The 21,973-nt window shown below is 46.0% G+C and overlaps 1 protein-coding gene across 4 annotated transcripts in view; it reads right to left on the reverse strand.

The window, feature by feature from the left end:
• The window catches only part of FGF18 (fibroblast growth factor 18), a 123,126-nt gene that overhangs the window by 71,579 nt on the left and 29,574 nt on the right, over window positions 1-21,973 (reverse strand). For 3 of the 4 annotated variants that reach the window (XM_075900146.1, XM_075900145.1, XM_075900148.1), the window contains one exon: window positions 8,677-8,857. In XM_075900146.1, coding sequence (XP_075756261.1) covers window positions 8,677-8,857 — 181 coding nt within the window. Of the gene's footprint in view, window positions 1-8,676; window positions 8,858-11,192; window positions 11,687-21,973 lie in introns of those variants that run through there. The other variant, XM_075900147.1, reaches the window with a different exon arrangement.

Genomic DNA, 21,973 nt, shown 5'->3' on the forward strand with positions numbered 1-21,973 from the left:
CAGCTTGAGTGCCGGGATCAAAGCACTAGTTGCCTGGGCAAGAGTTCAGACGACACATTATGGGCTGGAGCCTATTTCCCCCCTAAAGCGAACATAGATCGTGAGATGGATGATCTCGCAGAGCTCTCCATCACCTCCGCTCAACCCTCATACACGGCCCTCTTCACGCACCCTAAGAAACTAAGGGACCCTCTTAGCCTCTTGATTGAGGATGTGCCTTCTACTTCTTGGGAACTCTGGAATCTGCAGGCAACCTGCATGTGTCCTCCTTAGTGTAGGAACGGCAGGCAGTCTGTCAAATGCCAGTATCAAGGGATCTGAAGTTAGCCGTTTCTGAATGCTGACAGGTCAATATTGAGCTCAAACCACCAACAGACGTCATGGCGGGGGGATTTTCAGCTCCCTTTTGGGATTCTTCCATGTTTCTAAGACACACACATGAGTTCTTTCTGCCCCTTGGGAGCCCCAGGGAATGCCTTGGTGCACTTTACCTTTCTGCCTAGATACATTTGTTTTGCAGTTCCAACAGGGGACAGTTTTCATTGAAATTTCCTCACCCAGGCTGCTGTGCAGTGTGGCTGCATGTGGTTAAAATAGTTGCTGCATTTCACTCAAGAGGTGACTGCAGAGATTTCCACAATAAATGCTGTAAGAGTCCTTGGAATGAAAGGCACTGTAAGTATAAGACATTATTACCATTAGTCCTAGGAAAACCCGTGGCCAAAAACTGACCTCTCAGCCACAGAAGCTAGTTCTATCTAAACTGTGGTATGTCCCCCACTACAAGGATTTTCATCCATCTCACAATCGTTCATCTCTATTTTCACAGCACAATGAGGGTAACTGCGCTGATTTGGAGTTGAGACACGGCCAGACTAAGTGACTTGCACAAGGCAGCACAGGAAGTCTGTTTCAAAGCAGGAAACTTGAATTTAGGATTCCTGGATCTACCGCCCCATCCTTCTTCTCTTAAAACATGTGACTCTATTTTCATAAGACATGTTGAAATTTCAAAGCTGATTTCATTTCAAAGGATTTGAAACAAGTTCTCTTTTTTTTTTTTTAAACGTTGAGCAAAATTTTAGGGGAGTTTTTTTATTGAAGCTATTATTCAAAATAGTCAATGATACTTTTCACTTACTGAAGAACAGGTTTTCAGGGGAAAAGGAACAAGTTTTAAATAAAAAAAATCTTCCCCCTTTTCTTTATTTAGAGAAAAAAAAAGCCCAAGTTTAATAAAAAAATAAAAAATATAGAAAATAATTTATTTTAGAAAAAAAGGCCATTTGCAGGCTAAAAAACTTTTAATTCCTCAAATGCTGACCGGATGTATTTTCAAAACATATTTAGCCCTGTCAAGTTCTTGGTCCATTTCAATAACCTATTTCAATTCAGGACTGTCTCAAATGATTTAGCATACAGAAAACCTCAGATAACAGAGTTCTGGCCTTGAGATAAATACCTAGGTGAAAAGATTCCTCACTGAAGCTTGATAAATGCAAAATTGAAGCTCTCTCTTTGTGATCCTGAAAATACTGAAGCTTAAAACAATGGGGAAAAAAGATTGTTTCCAAGATTTTGGGGACTCCCATTAATTGAGTGACATGCCACTATAGAGCTCTTGCATAAAATGATAAAGTCAATTTTGTGCCCCCCCACACACACACAACCAAGACCTCCTCTCAAAATCAGCAAAAAGAGACAGATCCCTAACTTTGTGTGTCTGATATTTCATCCTGGCAAAGGAAGAACATGTAGCAAGGCTGCTGTGCAAGCTTTGTGGAAGGACTGCCCTAATCACAGTACAGCAGGAACACAGATTATATTGCCTTGTCTTCAGGGTCTGGCATTCACATTTTCATAAAGTGCCTAGGAAGATAAATCACTACACTAATAATATTTGTATTGATTATCTAACCTGGAGCAGCAATTGACTCTATTGTCTCACTTCCTCTTAAATTGCTCACAGATGGGATCCTATTTCCTACTCTACATTTCTAATGGGAACACTTAAATCACAGGATAGCACTAAAAACACACGCGGGCACACACACAGTTAACCAGAAGGAAAGCCCTTTAATAAAGCTCTTTGACTGGCATTCTCAGTGCTAAAACTTTCCAGGCCAAATTTTAGGGGGGGGGTCTCTACACAGTGCACCTTCACCCTTTGTGGGTACCTACTATACCTGTAGGCATATCAACCTACATTTCAAAAGTGACTAGTGATTTTGTGTGCCTCCAGTTTTGACGTTCAATTAGAGATGCCTTAGAAGGGTCCTGACTTTCAGAAAGTTGCAAAACACCCACGCATAGAAAATCATGACTGTGTAAGGTCTCTTGACTTGTGCTCAGACATGAGGAACCCAATGTGACTGTATTTGGAAAGGAAACAAAAAAAACCCCACAATCAAAGCTCAAAAACAGGTGTACCGCAAGTAGGGCCAGTTCGAGCCATTCCTGCACCCCGGGCAGCAGGCACATGGCGCATGCGCGGCTCTGCCCCGGGCGCATGGCGCATGTGCGGCCCCGCCCCCCGGCGTGCTGCGCACCTTACAGCTGACATCAGGCACCCCCCCATAGCTTGGCACCCCGGGCAACTGCCCACCTAGCCCCCCATAAATCCAGCCCTGACTACAAGTGGGCAGTTAGATCTGGAAGTAACCATTCAACAAATACTGTGGAATGTCATGTTGAAAATTCACAGGTTGAAATAGATTTTTCATAGCCTTGTTTTGTTTTAAGTTCCTCTCCGTTCCCGAGGAGAGCTCCCGATACCTTGGCACAAAGGCAGATCACAACACACACAAGTGCACACAACGCTTAAAGGTACAGAGGGTTCAACGACGACAATCCCTACATTTTCCTGAACCTTTCAGAACAGAATCTAAGAGGTGACTAACGTCAGCCCTCTCGTAGTCTGGAAACCCCTGGGAAGTGAGGCTACAGAGATACTAAATGGTTCAACAAAGCAGCCAATCTGCTACCAAGGTTTCTAATGCATCCAGCTGTATCCTCGTCTGCTTTCAAAGGAAAACTTTGCCACCGCTCCACCCAAATTAGAAAAGGAGACAATCACAGAGAGAGAACGATAAGGCGATGTTGGGTGATCTGGGGGTGGGGGGGAGAGAAAACAGCAGCTGGACAGCGGAAGAGGCCCTGGCTTAGCCCAATCACACAGCCCTGTCTGACTGTACAGCTGCCAGGGTGAGTGATCATCGCTACGTTGAGGTCAGCTCTGCCCCCAGGCTCAGTAAGCGAAAATAAATGGCTTAGAAGATAAAAGGTCGTTTTGACAAATTATTTGTCTTGTTGTCATGTCAAAACTGTAAGGGCAAGCGACCGGGAGCAGCAACGCGTCGTTTAAATAGGAAATAGCCATCCTGATGTTTTGACTGAGTAAATTACAGAGCAAACCACAATTTGTTCCGGGTATTTGAGGATCTGTCCCCTGACAGACAGGTCTTTTTGCATACACCTGGGAAGCAAAGCAGATTTCTAAATGCCATGTGTGGAACTGACGCTTGTGGAAAGATGTCTATGTTTAACTAGCCACAGTAAATGCATGAGCTATCTCCCCCTGGCTCATAGGTAAACACTTCTCCTCTGCATCTTCTAGGCACCGAAAGGGGGGTGGTTTTCCTTCCTCCCCTCCTAAGTAAGAAGGGAAAGGGTTAATGGATTTTTCCAAGGCTTCTTGCTTTTAAGGTGCCAGAGATATGGAGGGGAGGCAATGGCTGGCTACTCATGGAGCAATGGCACTGGGATTTCACATTGTTTCCAGGTGAACAAACAGGAATCACGAATGGAATGAGTTGAGAGCGTTCTAGGCTCGCTGTCAGCCTGCCATGCCCAAAGAACAGCTGCATCACCATGGTAATGTCAGAGCGCCCTGGCTGACTGACGCCGAGGAAGGAATCCTGCGATGGCAGGAGGCTATTTTATTATACGTCTACCTGCCACACATACAGCCCCACCCACGCCGCGCTGAGCTCACCTGCGCCACAAAGGAAGTCTCCATCAGGACTGTGTCTGATGTCCAGACAGCTGTAAAGAACATAAGCACGGCCACACTGGGTCAGAATAAAGGTTCCTTTAGCCCAGAGTCCTGTCTGCCCACAGCGGCATGGGACATTCTCCTTGCCTCTGGAATTTGCTCCCTGCCAGGATCTGACAGGGCCCAGACTTGTTAATATTTGAGGAACCACCTTTCATCCCTCCTTTCTCACCAGCAATGGGGACTAGCTCCAAAACCCACAGAGGACAGCGAGAATCTTCCAATAGACTTTGACAGGTTCTCAGCAAGGCTGGAAGTGACAGGGGGCACTTGTGGGGCTGTTGCAAAGGAGACCACGGCACTGGCCCATAGCACTACTGGACGCTGGCTTGTAGGGACACCTCCGGTGCAATATCTTGACAAAGGGCACACTTGTGTAATACGGACATGACCGGGCTTTAGAGAAAAAAAAATACCCTCTACTAAACAACAACAATGGTCAGGGCTGCCTGTGGGGTCGCCAGATGGTTTAAAAAAAATACCGGACAAAAATTGTGTGTCAAGCAAAAAAAAAAAAAAAAAAACCACTGGGGAAAATTTATCAAGCAAAATCAAACCCTGAGGGGAGGATTCGGGAGGTTGGGCTGAAATGCGGTCGCGGCCTGATCTTAAGACCGGCTCTGTCGGTGGCCCCTTGAAAATGGCGGCCTCCGGCGACCGCCCAGCTCGCCTGCCCCTAAGTCCAGCTCTGACAATTGGCTTACACAGAACATCTTCCAGCCTTACGACTCCTAAAACAATGTAATCACTATGGGGAAAGTTAATCCCAGGTCAGAGCACAAGTCTCATGTAAGTCTCTATTGAAGTGGTGCAAAGCCTTGATCCAGGCCTTTGCACAAAGATGAATTTTACCCTACATAAACAAGTCCCCCTGCCCACCGAAATCCCACCAGCTCTGGGAAGGAACGCACCAGCCAAGTGGAAAACTGGTGGCAAGTATGCCAAACAACAGCAAAAGAGGGGGCATCACTTTTCCTGGCTATAACTTTAACCCTTCCTCCCTCGGCACAACTCTGGACTGTAACGAACATACTTGAAAACAAAATCACACAGCTGCGAAGTCCAAATAATCCAAAGTGCCTTCCCCCCGCCTCGAGAGCTGCATCTTGCCAAGTGAACCGGACACAAAGATAGTGAACAAACAGGCTAGGATGTCTTCTGCCTTTTGTGAAATGAAAATAAATGAAAGGCTCTAGTGTTTCAGGTCACTGATCTTTATCTTGCCTATCTGTACCATTTATCTGAGATACAATGTAAAGGTTCCAAGTCTTTCCCCCACCTGCCAAGCCCATTTCATCTTCTGAATGAAAAGAACCACTTAGACACCTGGTAAAGTAGTAATAAGTTTGTAACAAGGATATTGTTTTCTGGGCCAAAGCAAACATCATCAGAATAGATGAAAGACTCCAGAATAAACAGGTAATCTGTAAACAGACGGCCGGTCTTTTCATTAGTTCGTGGTAGGTTCAGAGGCAGTATTTCTGCACATATATATCTCGCCTTTTATCAGGGGATATCAGAGCACTTTAGGAACAGCAATTAAGCTTCACGATCACCCTTGTGCGATAGGTAAGTAGATTTCGATTAATGAGTGTTTCTGAAAGCAGCAGCCATTGTTAGACTTAATTTAATCTGATCATTGATTTATCTGTTCAAATGGATTGTCACATACATTTGAGAAAGGAAAAAGTTCACCCAACTAAAAGGATTAAACAGACTCAAATAATTCTATGAACAGACTTAATCTTCTCTTTAATAAATCAGACTCATGGGGCAAGATCCCGGCCAAAATTGCACACCCAAATTATTAGGAGAGCAATTTCATGGACCTCAGAATTTGTTCTTGTCCTTCTAAATGGCATAGGAACAAGCATATCAGGTATCAGGGCTGCCATACTTCTTCCGTTTAGATCTTGGTTTCTTCCTACAGCAGCTGGTTTTTACACATTAATGTTCATTATTTTACTGATCTGAGGCTGCATGGAAATTTTGCTGTAATGATTCCCGAGGCCACAAGCTCTGAAACCACGGCAGAATTACCTGGGACCTCATTTCAACTTTCCATTTCTGTGCATCCTTTTAGCCAAGGCACAAGGAAAGTTTTTACAAGTCAGTAACTGCCTGAAATAAACCAGTCAACTCTCCCTTCCCCGAAACCCCAAATAAACCCTTCCTCTCCACTCTTGTAATGCATTATGTAGATGCTGGATTTTCAGGAAGAAAGGTCATCTCTTTGCTTGAAGATTAAAGCCATGTCTCCATTAGGGGGAAGATCGATGCTGCCGTGATCAATCTTCCGGAGTTTGATTTAGTGGGTCTACTAAAGACCCACTAAATTGAATTCAGACGGTGCCCCCGTCGGTGCTGGTACTCCTGAAAGGAGTAAGGGAAGCCAACAGGAGTGTTTGCCTGAGCGTAGGAAATAGAGTGAGATCCAAAGGCAGCTAGGGACACAAGTCTGGAGAAGGAGAAGGAAGTGGACAGGAGTTGTAAGTGGAATAACATGCAATATGGTGTGTTGTCCCCAGGCCCTTGCAAACACTGGAGTATCACAATGCCAGGTGCCCCAGAAGGAGTGAACACAACCCAAGGAAGGGATCCTCACGTGATCCTTCCCCTGTCATCCATTCTCAGACAAACAGAAGCTAGGGACACCATTCCTTCCCATCCTGGCTAATAGCCATCGATGGACCTAGCCTCCAGGAATTTATCTAGCTCTTTTCTTGAACTCTGTTAAAGTCCTAGTTTTCACCACATCCTCTGGCAAGGAGTTCCACAGGTTGACTGTGCACTGCATGAAGAAAAACTTCCTTGGGTTTGTTTTAAACCTGCTACCTATTAAAGGGTTTCCGCAGCCCTTACAGCTGGTCTAGAGCTGGGAGAGGTTTGCAGCTGGTCAGGGAGGCTTGTTCTTAGGATGATGCAAGAGGGTTTTAGTGAATGGAATAGACAGGTCGGGCAGGTTGTCATTATTGGGAGTTGGTCACAACAAGGGGGCTTTTCAGCAACTGGGAATGGACCAGGCTTTCAAGGTGTGGGGCTACAGCAGGCCATTGAGCAAGGAGCGCCTCTGCATATGGCAGAAGGAGACCCCCAAAAAATCCTCTATGCAATTCCCTGCAGCACATCGGCCCCTTCCTCTTCTGGGATGAATTCCTCCTCCTGGAGCCTGGAGGGAGCTTTTACGATGACTGTGCGTGCACAAAAAGGGGGCAGAAACGTGGCAAAGACAGCCAAATGGCTACAATCCGCAGCCAAACGGTCTCCTTCACTCCCGTCTTACTTAAAAATGTGGGGAAGGCAAAGGGCAACAGCTGAAATGCCCGGCTTCTCCTAGCGCTGGAAGGAGCCTGCTGTCGAACCCACGAGAGCTGTGGCAGTGCTAGAGGGGTCGTTTGCACACTCGGCCGCCATTGCTGAACTCTGCGTCCAGTGGCACAAGTAGCACACGGGCCTTATCTTGCCCCACTTTATATGCTCCTCGCCCCCTGGCAGAGGCTGCCCCGGTGAGCACCCCTCAATGCCAGGTTTGTGCTGTCCATTGCATTTGCATTTCTCTGAGGGAGAGAATTATTTTCAGAAATGGTTCCCCCCCTTCAGCCCACACCTCAGTACTCGGGTGCAGGGTATACACCGTCAGAGGCAAAATACGGTCATGCCTTTCCACAGTGACATATCAACCAGTGCGCCAAGGCAGAGGGTAACAGTCGATGAGGCGCAACGTGCCGTGGGCAGAAGAGGGAAAGAAATGGGATTGCACAGATGAGGTTTCATAAAATGCCTCCATTTTCCTTTCGATAGGGCACAGGGGCGTGTTCTGCTAGACTGGCTGAAGCACCCACAGGAAATGGGGTGCTGAGCCCACTAGGGGCTTGTCTACCCGAGGAAACTATTTCAAAATAACTAAGATCGACTTAGTAACTCCCGAAATAACATCGAAATAGCATGTCCTCACTACCAGGAAGCCTCGAAATGAGTCCGAGGCAGGCCCCGTGCATGTGGATGCGCTACCTCGACTTACAGCCCCCGGAAGCTCTGGGGAGTAATTCGTTCAAATGACTCTGAGGAGAAATTATTTTGAAATGGCGGCACCAGAGCATCCACACACCCGCTATTTCGAAATAATAAACTATTTCCAAATTAGTGCTATTCCCCGAAGAAATCAGGAGTGCAGATTTCGAAATAACGGCTTGGTAGTGCGGACACTCCGCTTATTAATTTGACCTAAGCGGGGTTATTTTGAAATAAATCCCGAGTGTAGACCAGGGTTAGTGGGGCTTTGATTCTCTGGATCTGATCCTGCAAGATGCAGAGCTCTCTTGACTCCAATTTATCTGCCTGGGTGTCGGGAGCAGCCCTCAGGACCATGCAGTATCCAACCCTAAATCCCTGCACCACGCTGAGTGGAAGCCTTTTTGCCCAAGACAGATCAAAGGGTTTCAGGAACAAACCGTTTTTCTAATTCAGTTTCACAGCCACATTTTTTCTGATGCACCCCTTGCGTAAGCTACGAAACAGGTGGCCCACTGGAGTGCAAGGCTGCGACCTGTCTTTCCTCAGACAAACACATTCATGTCAAGCCTTTGGACTGGCCCCGGGTGGGTCCCGGTTCATATTCTTACCATATTTGTCTCCATCTTCCCCCTTGGCACTGATCCTCCTGCCTAGAACTTGGATGTGTTTCCCACTCGTCCTGCTGTACAGCTGGTAAAGTCTGAGCTGTTTCCTGCTCACATCGTCCCTTGCCCGCGTCTGATTCTCCACGTGTATCCGAAAATCCACATTCTCTTCGGCCACGAACATCTGATGGAAAGAGAGACCAGAGACCGTGACACAGATGCAGCGTCTTGCCTACGAAGACGACAAACCAAGCCTGCGAAAGAGCACCTCACACAGAAATAGCCCATTGTGGCCGGACGTCACGGGATGGGGGCAGTGGGGAGTCATTTGTATAAAGGCTGCATGATCAGAGGCTCTGATAAAAGTTCTACCTAGGTGCTGACAAAGAAACTGGGTTTCTTTCTTCTCACCCAGTCTCAGGGTACGTCTACACTGCAACACTATTTCGCAATACCTAGCGCTAGTCCAAAATAACTTAGTCCACATCTACACAGCAGGCAGTTATTTTGAAATAGTGTCAAAATACTGTCAAGTTGGAGGACTTCTTACTCCGAATCCTGTAACCCTCATTGTATGAGGAATAAGGGAAGTCGGAGGAAGAGCGCTCTATTTCAAAATAAGTGCCGTGTAGACACTCCCTGTTTCAAAATAAGCTATTTTGTAATAAGATATGCAGTTGACATAGCTCATTCTGCGTAGCTTATTTCAAGTTAATCCCTGCAGTGTAGATGCCCCCTCAGTAATAAATAGGGATGTAAAATCCTCTTTAATTGGCTAAGCAGTGAAACATATTGTTTAATCGGTTAACGAATTAAAGAGGGCGGTTGGGGGGAAGAGCTGCTATAGTGGCTACTGCTATCACAAACTAGCCACGTTATCCTGGAAATGTAAATAATTTTGTGAACCAATTAGCCACACTCAACTGGCCAAATAGCCACATGTGGCTAGTGGCTAGCGTGTTGGACACCATGGATCTAGATCATCCCTGACAGGTGTCTGTCTAACCTGCTCTTAAATATCTCCAGTATTGGAGATTCCACAACCTCCCAGGGTAATTTATTCCAGTGTTTCACCACCCTGACAGGAAGTTTTTCCTAATGTCCAACCTAACTCCTCTCCCTCCCCTCCTCCCCCAACTGCAATTTAAGCCCATTGCCTCTTGTCCCATTATCAGAGGCCAAGGAGAACAATTTTTCTCCCTCCTCCTTGTAACACCCGTTCTCCATTCTGTCCTACTGAAACGGATGGCCACACAAAACAAACCCAAACCCACACTGGTCCCTTCTTCCACCATCCTGCAAGAGGGCAGATTCCTCGCTCTGAGAGTCAGATGCTGCTGGAAAGTCAGACCCTGAAAAGAGCTTTTGCTTTCAAATACCTGTACATGTATCACATTGGCGGAAAGACACAAGACACGGGTCAGTAGCAGAAGGGGAAAACCATTAGAAATAGTCTGTCCTCCAAACTCAGCCCCTCACTGAGCAACTTAATCAACAGAAACTTGTATTCCATGTAGCTGCAACATCAATGAAGGTCATGGGTTCTGTAAAATGCAGGACTGACTTTACAGCTCCCTGTTAAACACTAGAATTATGATATTGGTAACCCAAGCTTGCAGACAGCAGCCACTTTGATTTATGACCATAAGATAAGAGATCCAAGAAGAGATAGGAAGAGTTAAACATAAGGGTACGGGTCTACACTGGACGCTTATTTCCAAATAAGCTATTCTGGAAGAAATACTCCAAAATAGCTTATTTTGAAATAGCATGTCTACATTGCAGGGAAGCCTCAAAAATAGTCGGAGGCAGGCTTCCCTAATGTAGACGTGTGGTCTCAATTTAGAGTCCCAAGAGGCACCGGGGAGGAATAACTTAGAATGGCCCTGGTGAGAGGCTATTTCGAAATGGCAGCAGTGGAGCATCTACACACGCCTTATTTCGAAATAGCTATTTCGGTATAGGCATTATTCCTCACAGAATGAGGTTTACAGATTTTGGAATAAACCGAAAGCAAAGCAAAGGTTTACAAATTAAGAAGCAATCACAGAATAGCAGGCCCAGCCACAAGCTAAACAATAATGAGGTTAAAAGATCTTCCCGCCCTAAACTAATCGAGCCCTGCCCATCAGACTCATCCAAATTACTGGAGCTCTCTGCCAGAGTAAACTGAGTAGGATTAGGCCTACACTGCCAATAGTCCATTTTCCTTTTTATTTCCTCTCCCCCCATCCTGCCCACCCCCAAATGAAACGTCCAACAAAGGAAATTCAGCTAGCAAAAAAAGAGGTGTTCAAATAATGTTGATGCTCTGCCTTGTACCACAAATGCAAGGGGGGTTGCAGTTAAGACTTTGGCTCCATCATATTCAGGTTTTCCAATCAAGATGACTTTGTTACATCACTTTTTGCCTGTTTTTCTCAACAAAAAAAAGTTGGGATTTCGGAAGAAAACTTCACATAAAGGCCACAAGTTTGCCAAGCCAAACGTGGACTAACCCATCACACAAAAATACCTACTAGTTTGGCATTGCTTCACTTCTGCTTTGCCGTGGATAACTTTGATTTCTACATCAGTCGTGTGTTTCCCTGTTCACTAGCCTGCAATGTCTCAGAGGTGTAACCGTGTTCAGCTGTAACTTTACAGTATCATGAGCTTTCGTGGGCTAAACCCACTTCTTCAGATGAGCTTGAGTGGAGAAAAAAGGGAGACTATTAGAATTAGAATATAATTGATTACAAGAGTACTCCCTTACCTGGCGTGTTTTATTGTGACACAAGGGTGCAGTTTTGTATACCATACTAGCGATTCCATTTCACAATTGACCTTTGGAACCAATCACCAAAGCCCAGTAGAGTGGGTTACCTAAAGGCGAGTGCCTTTTTCCCTTAAAATAGAATCATACAATCACATAAGACTGGAAGGGACCTTGAGAGATCAAGTCCAGTCTCCTGCCGGCAGGACCAAGCACCGTCTAGATCAGTGGTCCCCAACGTGGTGCCCACGGGCTCCATGGCACCCGCCGGGGCATTTGTGCGTGCCCGCCAACAACCTGGACTGTCCCCGCCCCCGGCAGCCCCAACCCCGGGGCACATGTGGGCGCGTGGCGCTCGAGCGGCGCCGGTGCTGGCCCCAGGCACGCGGCTCGGGTGGCAGCGCTGGCCCCTGGCCCACGGCACAAGGCGCTCGGGCGGCCCCAACCCCAGCCCTGGGGCACATGCTGGCACCGGCTGCCAGGTCATCCCCGTCCCCTGGCGTGCGCCCGGCATGTGAGTGACCCCACCCCCCGGGCGCCCGGGAGCCTCTAAAGGTTGGGGACCACTGGTCTAGATCATCCCTGACATGTGTCTGTTTAATCTGCTTTTAAATATCTCCAGAGATGGAGATTCCACACTCTCTCTAGGCAATTTATTCCAATGTTCAACCACCCTGACAGGTAGGAAGTTTTTCCTAATGTGCAACCTAAACTTCCTTGGTGCAGTTTAAGCCCATTGCTTGTTGGCCTATCCTCAGAGGCCAAGGAGAACAATTTTCCCCCCTCTTCCCTGTGACACCCTTTTAGATACCTGAAAACTGCTATCCTGTCCCCTTTCAGTCTTCTCTTTTCCAAACTAAACAAGCCCGCTTCCTTCAGCCTTGCCTCAGAGCTCATGTTTTCTAGACCTTTCATCATTCTTGTTGCTCTTCTCTGGACCTTCTCCAATTTCTTTACATCCCTCTTAAAATGTAGCACCCAGAACAGGACTGTGGCAAGTCTGGGCTATGCCCCTGGGTCCTGCACTTCCTGGCAGGGTCTTTGTGTGTTGTACAGTTACAAATGAGCAGGAGAATGGAGATGTATCTCTGTGTCACCCAACCATCTTAAAAACCAAAGGGTTTTATTCTCCCTCTAAAAAAAAACCCCTCAGCATATCCCTTTTTAATTAATATTGATTATTGCGGTGCACAAAAAGATCACATTTTAAAAGATGAACATTTCTCTTTTTTTAATCACAACCACATTTCACAGGGGTCGGTTTCTTTGGCAACCCCAGAGGCCCTGAGCCTGCCAATAGACACACGTAAAAGGCTTGATTGAGCCAAACTCCATAGAGTCTGTGGGAACCTTTCCCACTTGGGACTTTGGCACGGGTCCATAGTTAGGTGAGTAGTTCCATTGAACTCAAAAGCACGCGCATAAAAGGTAAGCTCATGTGTAAATGTTTGAAGGATCGGGCCAAACTGCTCTGTTGTCTGCACTGACAAAAAGATTCTAAGCCTTTGTTTTATTTTGGCAAATCAGGGCATTTTCCTAACATTGCAGTAATAGGTATATAGGGGGAGATAGAAAATGATGCAAGAGTTATTTTAGTGGCTGATGCCAGACCAGAAGCCTTGTGATTTGGGACAATCTCAGAAGGCTGGAAAAAGATTCACTATGTCCCAAGGAATAGGTAGCAGCAGTGTATCACCGCTAGCATTGCGTTGTGAATTTTGTACGTATTTCATTTTGCAAGACGAGTGCAAACCTGTCTAGTAGTCGCTTTCTACTAATATGCTGTCCATGAAGGAGAACTTCAGCTGCTCACAGTAACTAGCGGTCTATCCTTCCAACCAACTGCACTGTTGACAATTGTTTATCTTCAATCAAATCTTAATAACTAAAACAGGCAGTATCAAGTTCAGATTTTGTATTTTATCGTTGCATTATTTTTCTTTTTAAGCAGCTCAATACATCTTTAGCAGTCCGATCATTACCTCGTTCTGTTATAATATACAACTACAAAGCCATTGTAAAAATACAAGCAGCCACATAAAAGTTCATGCCAGGGATTAAATAATATCCCTGCTAAAAAAACAGTGAGCATTTTAAATGAGTGATGTATCCTAAATCCTGCACCAGAAACGTGTGCATTTCTGAACATGGGAAATCTCTTTCTTCACCCATGAGTAGATCTGCTTCCTTTGTTTTACCTGTCTAAAGACTCAGACTGTGGCCACTCAACCCAAACCTGATTTCAAGCAAACAATCATCGAAACTAGAGATGACATCTTACCCAGCTCCAGACAATAAGAGACTACACACTACAGTATCTTCTCATTTGCTTTGTGCAGTCCCCTTTTACCAAAAACCAAAGGATTTTTTACTACGTAGCTTTCAGAATTAGTAACTCATTTTAAGGATTATCATAGTTCATGTTCATATTCAATTAAAAAAATCTGTGTTGATGCAATATTGAGGTTTCTGAGGTATCTGGTCTTTAATACAGCACTCTGTATATTCTACAACACAAGAATTTTCTATTTCTAATGTTCTGCTTAATGCTCCTGTTGGTGCCATAAACTGCTATAGGATGAAATATATAAGATCCCCAACATGGCCAAATTAACAACACTATTTGAAGCCAGACTTCAGAATTTCTTGACTTTTTGCTTCCTATCATACACAGTCCCCAAATTGTATTAAATAATAGGTCACACGCTTTCCCCAAATCTAAAATAAAAATACAAAACCCCTCTTAGTAAGGGCCTTATTGATTCCCAAAGATAAACAAATCAAGTGATTCAAAGTCCTTTCAAAACCCACTCTGATAAGCAGGAAATACTTATTACCTTCCAAGCACTGAACCAACCGAATATTAATGATTTTCTCTGTGACCTTCTAAACACATACACGTTAATAAGGTCAACAAGAGGATATCCAAGATGGATCTTTCCCGGGTTTGTAAGGGGAGCTAAAAATAGTTGCTTTGCTTCCTTGGTTTTGGCAAAATTCCCCTGTGTCAATTACAATTAGAAAAATTTGCAAGACCACCTCCAGAGTTGATATTTTAGGCATATGTTGAAACACAGTGCACCACTTATTTGCTGCCATTTCCTCTTCTTTATTGCAAAGTCAATCACCAGTCAGGCTGTTGTTAGGTTCAGGTTATACAACCTAGTTAGAAATGGGCCTGGATGGGATGGGTCGTGAGCTAACAATGACATATTTGCTTCTTTGTGCTTGGAAGCACATTGGGAAATTAATGTGACAGACAGAAGCAAATGTATTCAAAATCACAGCAGGGGCTCAGAGACGAGAGCGACTCTCTATGCAGGTCTGTGCTGCACAGGAAGTACGGGGCGGCTATTCCTCAACTGCACCCACGTAGTCTATCGAAAAACCAGGGGTGGCCAAAAATCTGCCATCAAAGCTGGTTTCCAGGGGCAAAGTGGGTTTCTGAGGAAGCTCTCGTGTTTTTTGTGACAGTACCTGCTTGCCATGGAGAATGTACAGTTAAAAAAACTGAACACCCAAAACAAAGGTGCTTTCGGCCAAAGCCTATAACATTTCTAACTGGATAGACTGCTGTGGCAAGCTCATATTCCCCCATGGGCCAGTCCCCATCCAGATTTCATTTCACAAGTTACACCATACCCAGGCTATTCCCACGATGCACTCCTCTCCTCCCTCAGAGGGGAGAACCTGGTGCATCATGGGGGATGAAGCTCGACTAGGAGTAGCATGAGAGACCCAGACTCCAACTCCTGTGAGGCACCACAGAGGCCTGTTTCCAAATCAAACAGTTTCGTATTTTCTATCTGAAATATTTTGATGCGTTTGATTTTTTTTTTCCTCCACCAAAAAGATATTTTGTGCTTAGGAAAAAATATTCCAACCAGGTCTATTTACAACTTATTTTACCAGTACTACTTGTGTGTTGACAAAACCCTGGAGCATTTTTCCTCAGAGATGCTCACAGCCCTTTACAAATATCAGCTCACTAAGAGTATGTCCACGCTTCATGCTAGAGGCGTAATTTCCAGATCCAGGGCACAGACTCACACTCACTCTGAGCAAAGTAGTGTCCTAAAAAAACAGAAATGTTGCCGTGGCAACGCAAAGGACAGGAGGGGCTGGCATCCCCACGTACATACCCAGCCACATCAGGGACGTACGCAGACCGGCTGCCCCTTGCGTCCATGGTTACACGTGCGACGTGGATCAGAGCTAGTGCACGCATGCCTCCTAGACCTAGAGGAAATATTTGCCCAAGTGAGCCAATGAGAGACCTAGCAACATAGCACCAAAGCCCAGTTCTCAGGTCTGTTGGTGAAGCTATGCCAGTGAAAAATCTACCTGGAGACGCCAGTAGATCACCATTCTGTGAGGAAATCCTTCAAACCCGGCTCCTGGCCAAGTCCAGGTGCAGTCAAGGGAAAAGGGACGTGGTCCGGCCGCTCCTCCATCTGACAGCGTGTTGAGCTGACACGGTGTCAGAGCAGCCCTGGGTTTCCTTTCATTTATGCTAGCCATCAGGTCAGTACAGAGTCAGGTCTAGCATTAGAACTACACAAAGGGCCCCTCTACACCTCCACTAAAGGCATTCTTCAGGTACAACTGAGAAACGAACCCCAGGAGTCGCCTCTCAGACCCCCTGCTCCAGCCAATGCAGCTTGCTCTATGTACTGCTCTGATGCTTCCAAGCAGTGAGATAATCTTCTAAGTGCTTTTGCACAGACCCGACTCACTCTGCCACTCAAAGTCCTTTGAACCCATCTGACTTTGTGGACAAGCAGCGTCCCAGTGCTCTCTCGCTCTATTCCTACCCAACCTGCAAACAACACGATAACCCCTCTCTGCGCCCCTACAGCCCACCCACTGACCACTTGCATAGCTGGGGTTGAAGAAGCAAAGCACATAGCAAAGAAAGTCTCATTTCCATAACATGTGTCTTCCAGCCAGGACTTGGTCTGAACTGGGGAACACCATGTATTCGGCCTTAAAAGCATTATTGCCTTCAGAATAAAAGCCACAGTCATTCAGATGAGGCAGGTTTAGCACATTTATGGTGCCCTCTGGTGGCTAAAAAAATGCCTGAGGCTTCCCAGGGCTGTTACTCAAAGGCTGTGTAGCATGGCGGCTAAGTGCTGCCTCATACTTTAAAGGAAAGCTTTCTGGGGTTCTGGTCTTCTAAGCCTTCCGAGTAATTCTGAGTTCCATTGATGGAGCAGATTATGAGGTGAATGGTCCAAAGCATTCCAAGTGGAGAATAAACCAGGCAACTAGAACACAGGCAATTCAGAGCAAGACCGGTCATCGGAAGTCCCGGCTTCTCCTCGTGACTCTTCGTGCCATTTGCCTCATGATCTTAGAGAAGTCACTTAATCCCGCAGTGTCTCTGCAAGCAGGGATAATAGTGCTGCTTGCCCACCTCTACAGCGGGGTTGGAGTTGCTTGCACAAGAGGAGCGCTATCCAGGCCTCCGGAGATTCCCTCAGCTAGCCTCACCTCCAGGGAATACGGTCAGTCCCTCCCTGAGCGCTGTAGAAAATGGATGCAGCTGAAGTGTTTCCCTGATCCTGCTAGGCCATGGGTGGACAAGATCCGGCCCGCAGGCCAGCCATTTGATCTGGCTCAAGGGTCCCCTGCCTCTGCCCCACCCAGAGACCAATCAAGTCCTGGGGGCAGGGCAGTACGTGAAGTCATTCCCTGTTCAAAGCAGCTGGCGGTTCCCTCGAGGTGCCATACGCTCCTGGCAGGGCGGGGGGGAGGGGAGAGGAGAGACTTTGCATGCTCCCCCTACTCTAGGCCCCAATTGGCCTGGGGGCAGGGAAGCACACAAAGTTTCCTCCCCCTGCCACAGCTGCACAGCGCCTAAAGGGAACCACCCTTTCCACCTGAGGCCCCGCCCCTTCTCAGGTGGAACCAGCCCACGGCTGCCTATCAAAATTAGTGAAGTGCCATTCCCCCTCCACTCCAGAAAAATGATTGTGCACCACTGCACTAGGCTATTTGGAGGGAGATGCGCATCCTGCCTCCTTCGTAAACTAGAAAGGAAGAGGCCCCAAAAGAGCCTGCCACAAATCTCCGCAAGGCAGCGACTCTGAACTAAGGCAGCAGACTCCCTAGCAACCAGAGACAGAGGACTGGGGGCTTCTGGAGACGGGAGAGAACAGTGGTAAGAAGGAAGCGCCGTGATGATGGGGGACGAGAGCACCCCGTGCTATTTTGGGTGAGGCTCTATGCATGATTTTGGGTGAGACCTCCTCCCCCGCCACAGGAACAAGAAGAGCTGTCATGGCGACACCCGGCCACCTGCAATGAGCACTGCACTTTACGTGGCACATCGTAGCACTTGACTGAAAGGGAGAAAAAAAGAAGGGAGGCTATAGGATCAGCCACAGGCAATACCCCAGTGAGGGTTATTCTAAGCTTCAGAAGAGGTGCCACTTAACTGAGTCACATGACATATGGATTAAGATGCTGCTTTGCACTATGGGACTTGCATTCTCACTGCCTCTCCCCTTCTCATTCAACGTTAGGAGTGGCTGCCTATCAAAAGTGTATAGGTTGCCAAGTAGCCTTCAGGCTGCACTCTGGGTGTCCCTAATTTCGGCATTTTTGTACAAATGTGGTTAGCATTCAGCCACATTGTCCTGCATCTGCTACAACTGCCCCCAAGACTTTCCAATCCATGCAGCATTTTACATACGATTGCTGTTAAAGCAACCTGTCCTGGCGGGTTCATCTTACCCAAGATACTATATTCCATATCGTGTCATAATGAGATGAGGTGTCAGATGTAAAATGCCCATTGATACCCAAAATATGGCAGTCGTGCCAATTCTGAGAACAACAAATGTTTTGTGATCTTTTTCTTCCAATTATTTTGCCTTTTTCCAGAAAGGAAAGAGGCAGTTGTTGCAGATGAAAAGGTGGTTTCTCTGTGAATGGGAAGAATTGTGAGAATGCAGTGTCCCTTATAGGATCAAATGTTAACATTAACCCTTTAACACAAGAAAAAGGTTCCACATTAAAAAGAACAAGATTTTGTTCTTGAATGAATTCAGAATGTTTTAAAAAGCAATGTTTTTCATATGAAAATTGTGCAAGGGTAGGGCCTAGATGGTTTACAGAATTAATGGTCAGTCGAGCAGCATCTAATGCATAACAACTAATGAAGTCATCAGAATTATTACAGATGATTTTGCTTGTTCTGTTTATCTGAATTTACGGAGGTTAAATTTCAGATACATGTTTATTGTCCGCTGCGATGCAGTTCTCTTTAAATGCTGCTCATACCACTGGTGAAGTCAGTTCTCCACGCCTACACCTCGGCCTGAGTGGCTCGTTTTCTTTGCCATGGGCTGAAAATCATGCTGCTTACAGATTATAACAATGCAAACAAAACACTACATGATGCAAAAATCTTGCAAATACTTCCATCTCTAGGTCACAGGTCTGAATCCAAGCCAAATTCCCAATGACATTACTAAATGTCACCACATCTTGCCTATTGACATCTACCGAAAATCAGCCTAGAGCACACGTGTCCATTTCAGCTGGAGCACTAATCTGCATAATAGTTGACAGTCTCAGTAGCTGGAGTCGTGGACTAAAGAGACACAGAGATGGAACTAGTTTCTCAAGCTACAGAAATGGCCTCTGCAGGGCAGGAGAGCGTGGATGGTTTGCACCCTTGCTCCTTGTTCTGTGGACTACAGTAATTTGATTCTCCAGCATTTCAATCCCAGGAAGCCGCAAGCACTAAATTCAGTCAAGCAAAAAAGAAAAGTGAAATGTGACCTTTGCATTCAGGGCTAGTTAGAGCTACAATTATTTTACAGGGGAAGACACTGAAAAAAATTGCTGGACATCGAATGATTATTTGTTTCAAGACTTGTTGTGCCTTTCCCTGGTATTTCTCCTCCAGCTGAAAGTGACCCTTCAGCTAAACTCCTTCCTGGATTGATGATTATCATCTTTTAAAGGTGTACAAAAGGACCAAGATGTTCACTGGATTCGCTTGCTCTTTGTTTCCTGGACTGCAGTACAGATGCACTAGCAAACTACTGACTTCATTCCAACACTTACGCTATTTCTATCCCATTGGGCCAAGCTCACCTATGGCAAGACCTCGTGGATTTCATTCACATCAGGGGTCATATTGTGGTTGATTGCATTGAAGCTGATAATACAGTCCTAGCTGGCTCCAGATTAGGAAGGGCAAAGTCAAGCCCTCTCCCACACATGGACTCCACATGCAGAGTTTGAGTCTTGATTTTAGCTTCCTTTTTTTCCCCCTCTTCACAATCCTCTTTTTGCTTTTTTAAGTCGTCCCTGCTGGAACAGGGTGGTCCTGCTGACATTCACTGTTACTGGCAAAAACTTCCTTGCAATGGCCCCCAGCCAATATTCACAACGGATCCAACCCCAGGAATTAACTCAGAGGCATAAGGTCGTTCCGAACAGCTTTCTGCTGCTGCATAAACACAGCCTGCCCTTGGAAGTTCCGTTGGTAGCATTTGGTCGGCTACTTTTAAAAATGCGTTCTTTGCTTTTCCTCTCTGCTGCACTTCTGCACCCCATCCAACAAGCTCTCACCTCTCGCACGAGGAATTTATATGGCCCTCGTCACCTGGCCTGCAAGGGCGTGACCCTGTCCACCCGGAGTCCATGAGAATTTGTGCCGTTAATCTGAAGGGAAGCAAGAGCGGGATCAAGCTGTCTATTGTGGCGGCTGCTTCCCCAGAGCCGGAGCTGACATCAGCTGAAGGTAGAAAGGATAAGGCATCAGCTGAACACAGGAAGGTGGGGTGGTTTCCCATGGCCTAATGGATAAGGCATCAGAGTCCGGAGCCTGGGATTTTGCTCACAGATTAAATGTTAACACTGGCAACTTTATTTTGGGAGGGTTTTGTGTAGCCCCCTGCAAAATCTAAGCTTAAAGTGGCATCTAAACAAGTTTCCCACACACACGTGTCTTCCTACCAAAACACTTAATGCGACGCTAATGGCCTCCATTTTCATTCCAATTGAATCCCCCCCCGGTCTCCTTGCCTTTGCTTTGCCTCCTGGAGGTCTTAGCAACTCAGTATTTATTTCCACAGGGCATCGTTTACCCCTAAACCTCACTCATCACCATCGTATCTGAACTCCTCAGGGGCGTAACGAACTAATTCAGGGCCCGATCTTGCAGGGCACCTGCAGTGCCTGTTGGCTTCCAATGGAATGTTGCATCTTTCCACCCTTCACAGCTCCTCTGTGATTAGGCATGGAAGTATTTATATCCCCAGTGTAGCAACTATGGAACCTAGGCCAGAGAAGCAGGAGTTAATTTTGGGATCATCCATTTTTGGAACTCAGATAAGACATCTAAAATTGTTAGTCACTGGAGTAGGGCCTGGAACACAGGTGTCCCCCTACCACCAGGCTATGGTCTGTCTTTGGCCCAAAGATGATTTAAGTGTTTTATACAAATTGGAGCAACCTCAGCGGGAGACAGATAACCCTCTCCAGTGATTCAGGCTTCACCTGCGACATGGGAGACCCCGGTTCTTGGCCCTGCTCAGAGTTAGGCTGAATGGGGACTCGAACCTGGGTCTCCAACCCACATCCCAGATTAGTGCTCTAAACCTAGTGTTCTATGGCATAGGGCGGCACCAGCACTACCTTCCTAAGTTCCAAGGCCAAAAAGGACCATCATGATCATCTAGTCTGACTTCCTTCTCTGGCCTTGTGGATGGCACCTAAGTCCCTGCGTGAACTTAGCCCCCAAACTGAATGAAGTATAACTCCAAAACATTCAGCCCGCTCTAATCTGCACCGTAAGTTTATCCAGCTGGAAAACAAGCTAGCAAACAAAGATAGAGGATGCAGATTTTCAACCGGTGTCAATCAATATAGATTCATTGACCATAGTGGAAGGAGGCTGATTTACATCACCTGAAAAATCTGTCTCACAGAATTCGCTGTGTCTCTTGAGAAATTAAAACAGGGCATTTCCCCCTGTGTCATTGAAAAAAGTTAGCTCCAAGAGAACAGGAACAGTATATCAAAAGCAAAAGAGTCATGTTCCAGGGCTCAGAAGATGATCAGAAGAAGAAGAAACGGTAAACAGAAAGATAGAGATTTCAAAAAGGAAAAAAAAAAGCAGAATTCCCTCTTGTTTACTGAAATGGATTAAATTCCCATGTTGGATTCACAAGGTCATTTCAGGCTTGCTCAGGGCTTATGTGTGTGTCTGCCTCGAATGACAAGATATTGCAAAGAGTTAAGTCTGTACCTGTTAAACTGGCCAGACAGAATTTGAATAGTCTAGTTTTAAGAGTTCCAAGTCTGCTCCAATGCTCTGCACTGAAATCTCCACAATGTACAAAGTACCTATTTACTACTGCACTAATATTTCTTTTTTTTTTTTTTTTTTTTTTTTACTGGAAAGTACGTACAAATCAACTGGACTGAAAGAGTCAAGTTGTTTATTTAGTTCTGCAGCTCACCCTGGTCCTCTTCTCTGCTGTTCAGGGGTGGGATAGTCACCCACCACGTACTATAGCC

Source organism: Pelodiscus sinensis, chromosome 17 (assembly GCF_049634645.1).
Source record: "Pelodiscus sinensis isolate JC-2024 chromosome 17, ASM4963464v1, whole genome shotgun sequence".
Classification (NCBI taxonomy): Eukaryota; Metazoa; Chordata; order Testudines; family Trionychidae; genus Pelodiscus; species Pelodiscus sinensis.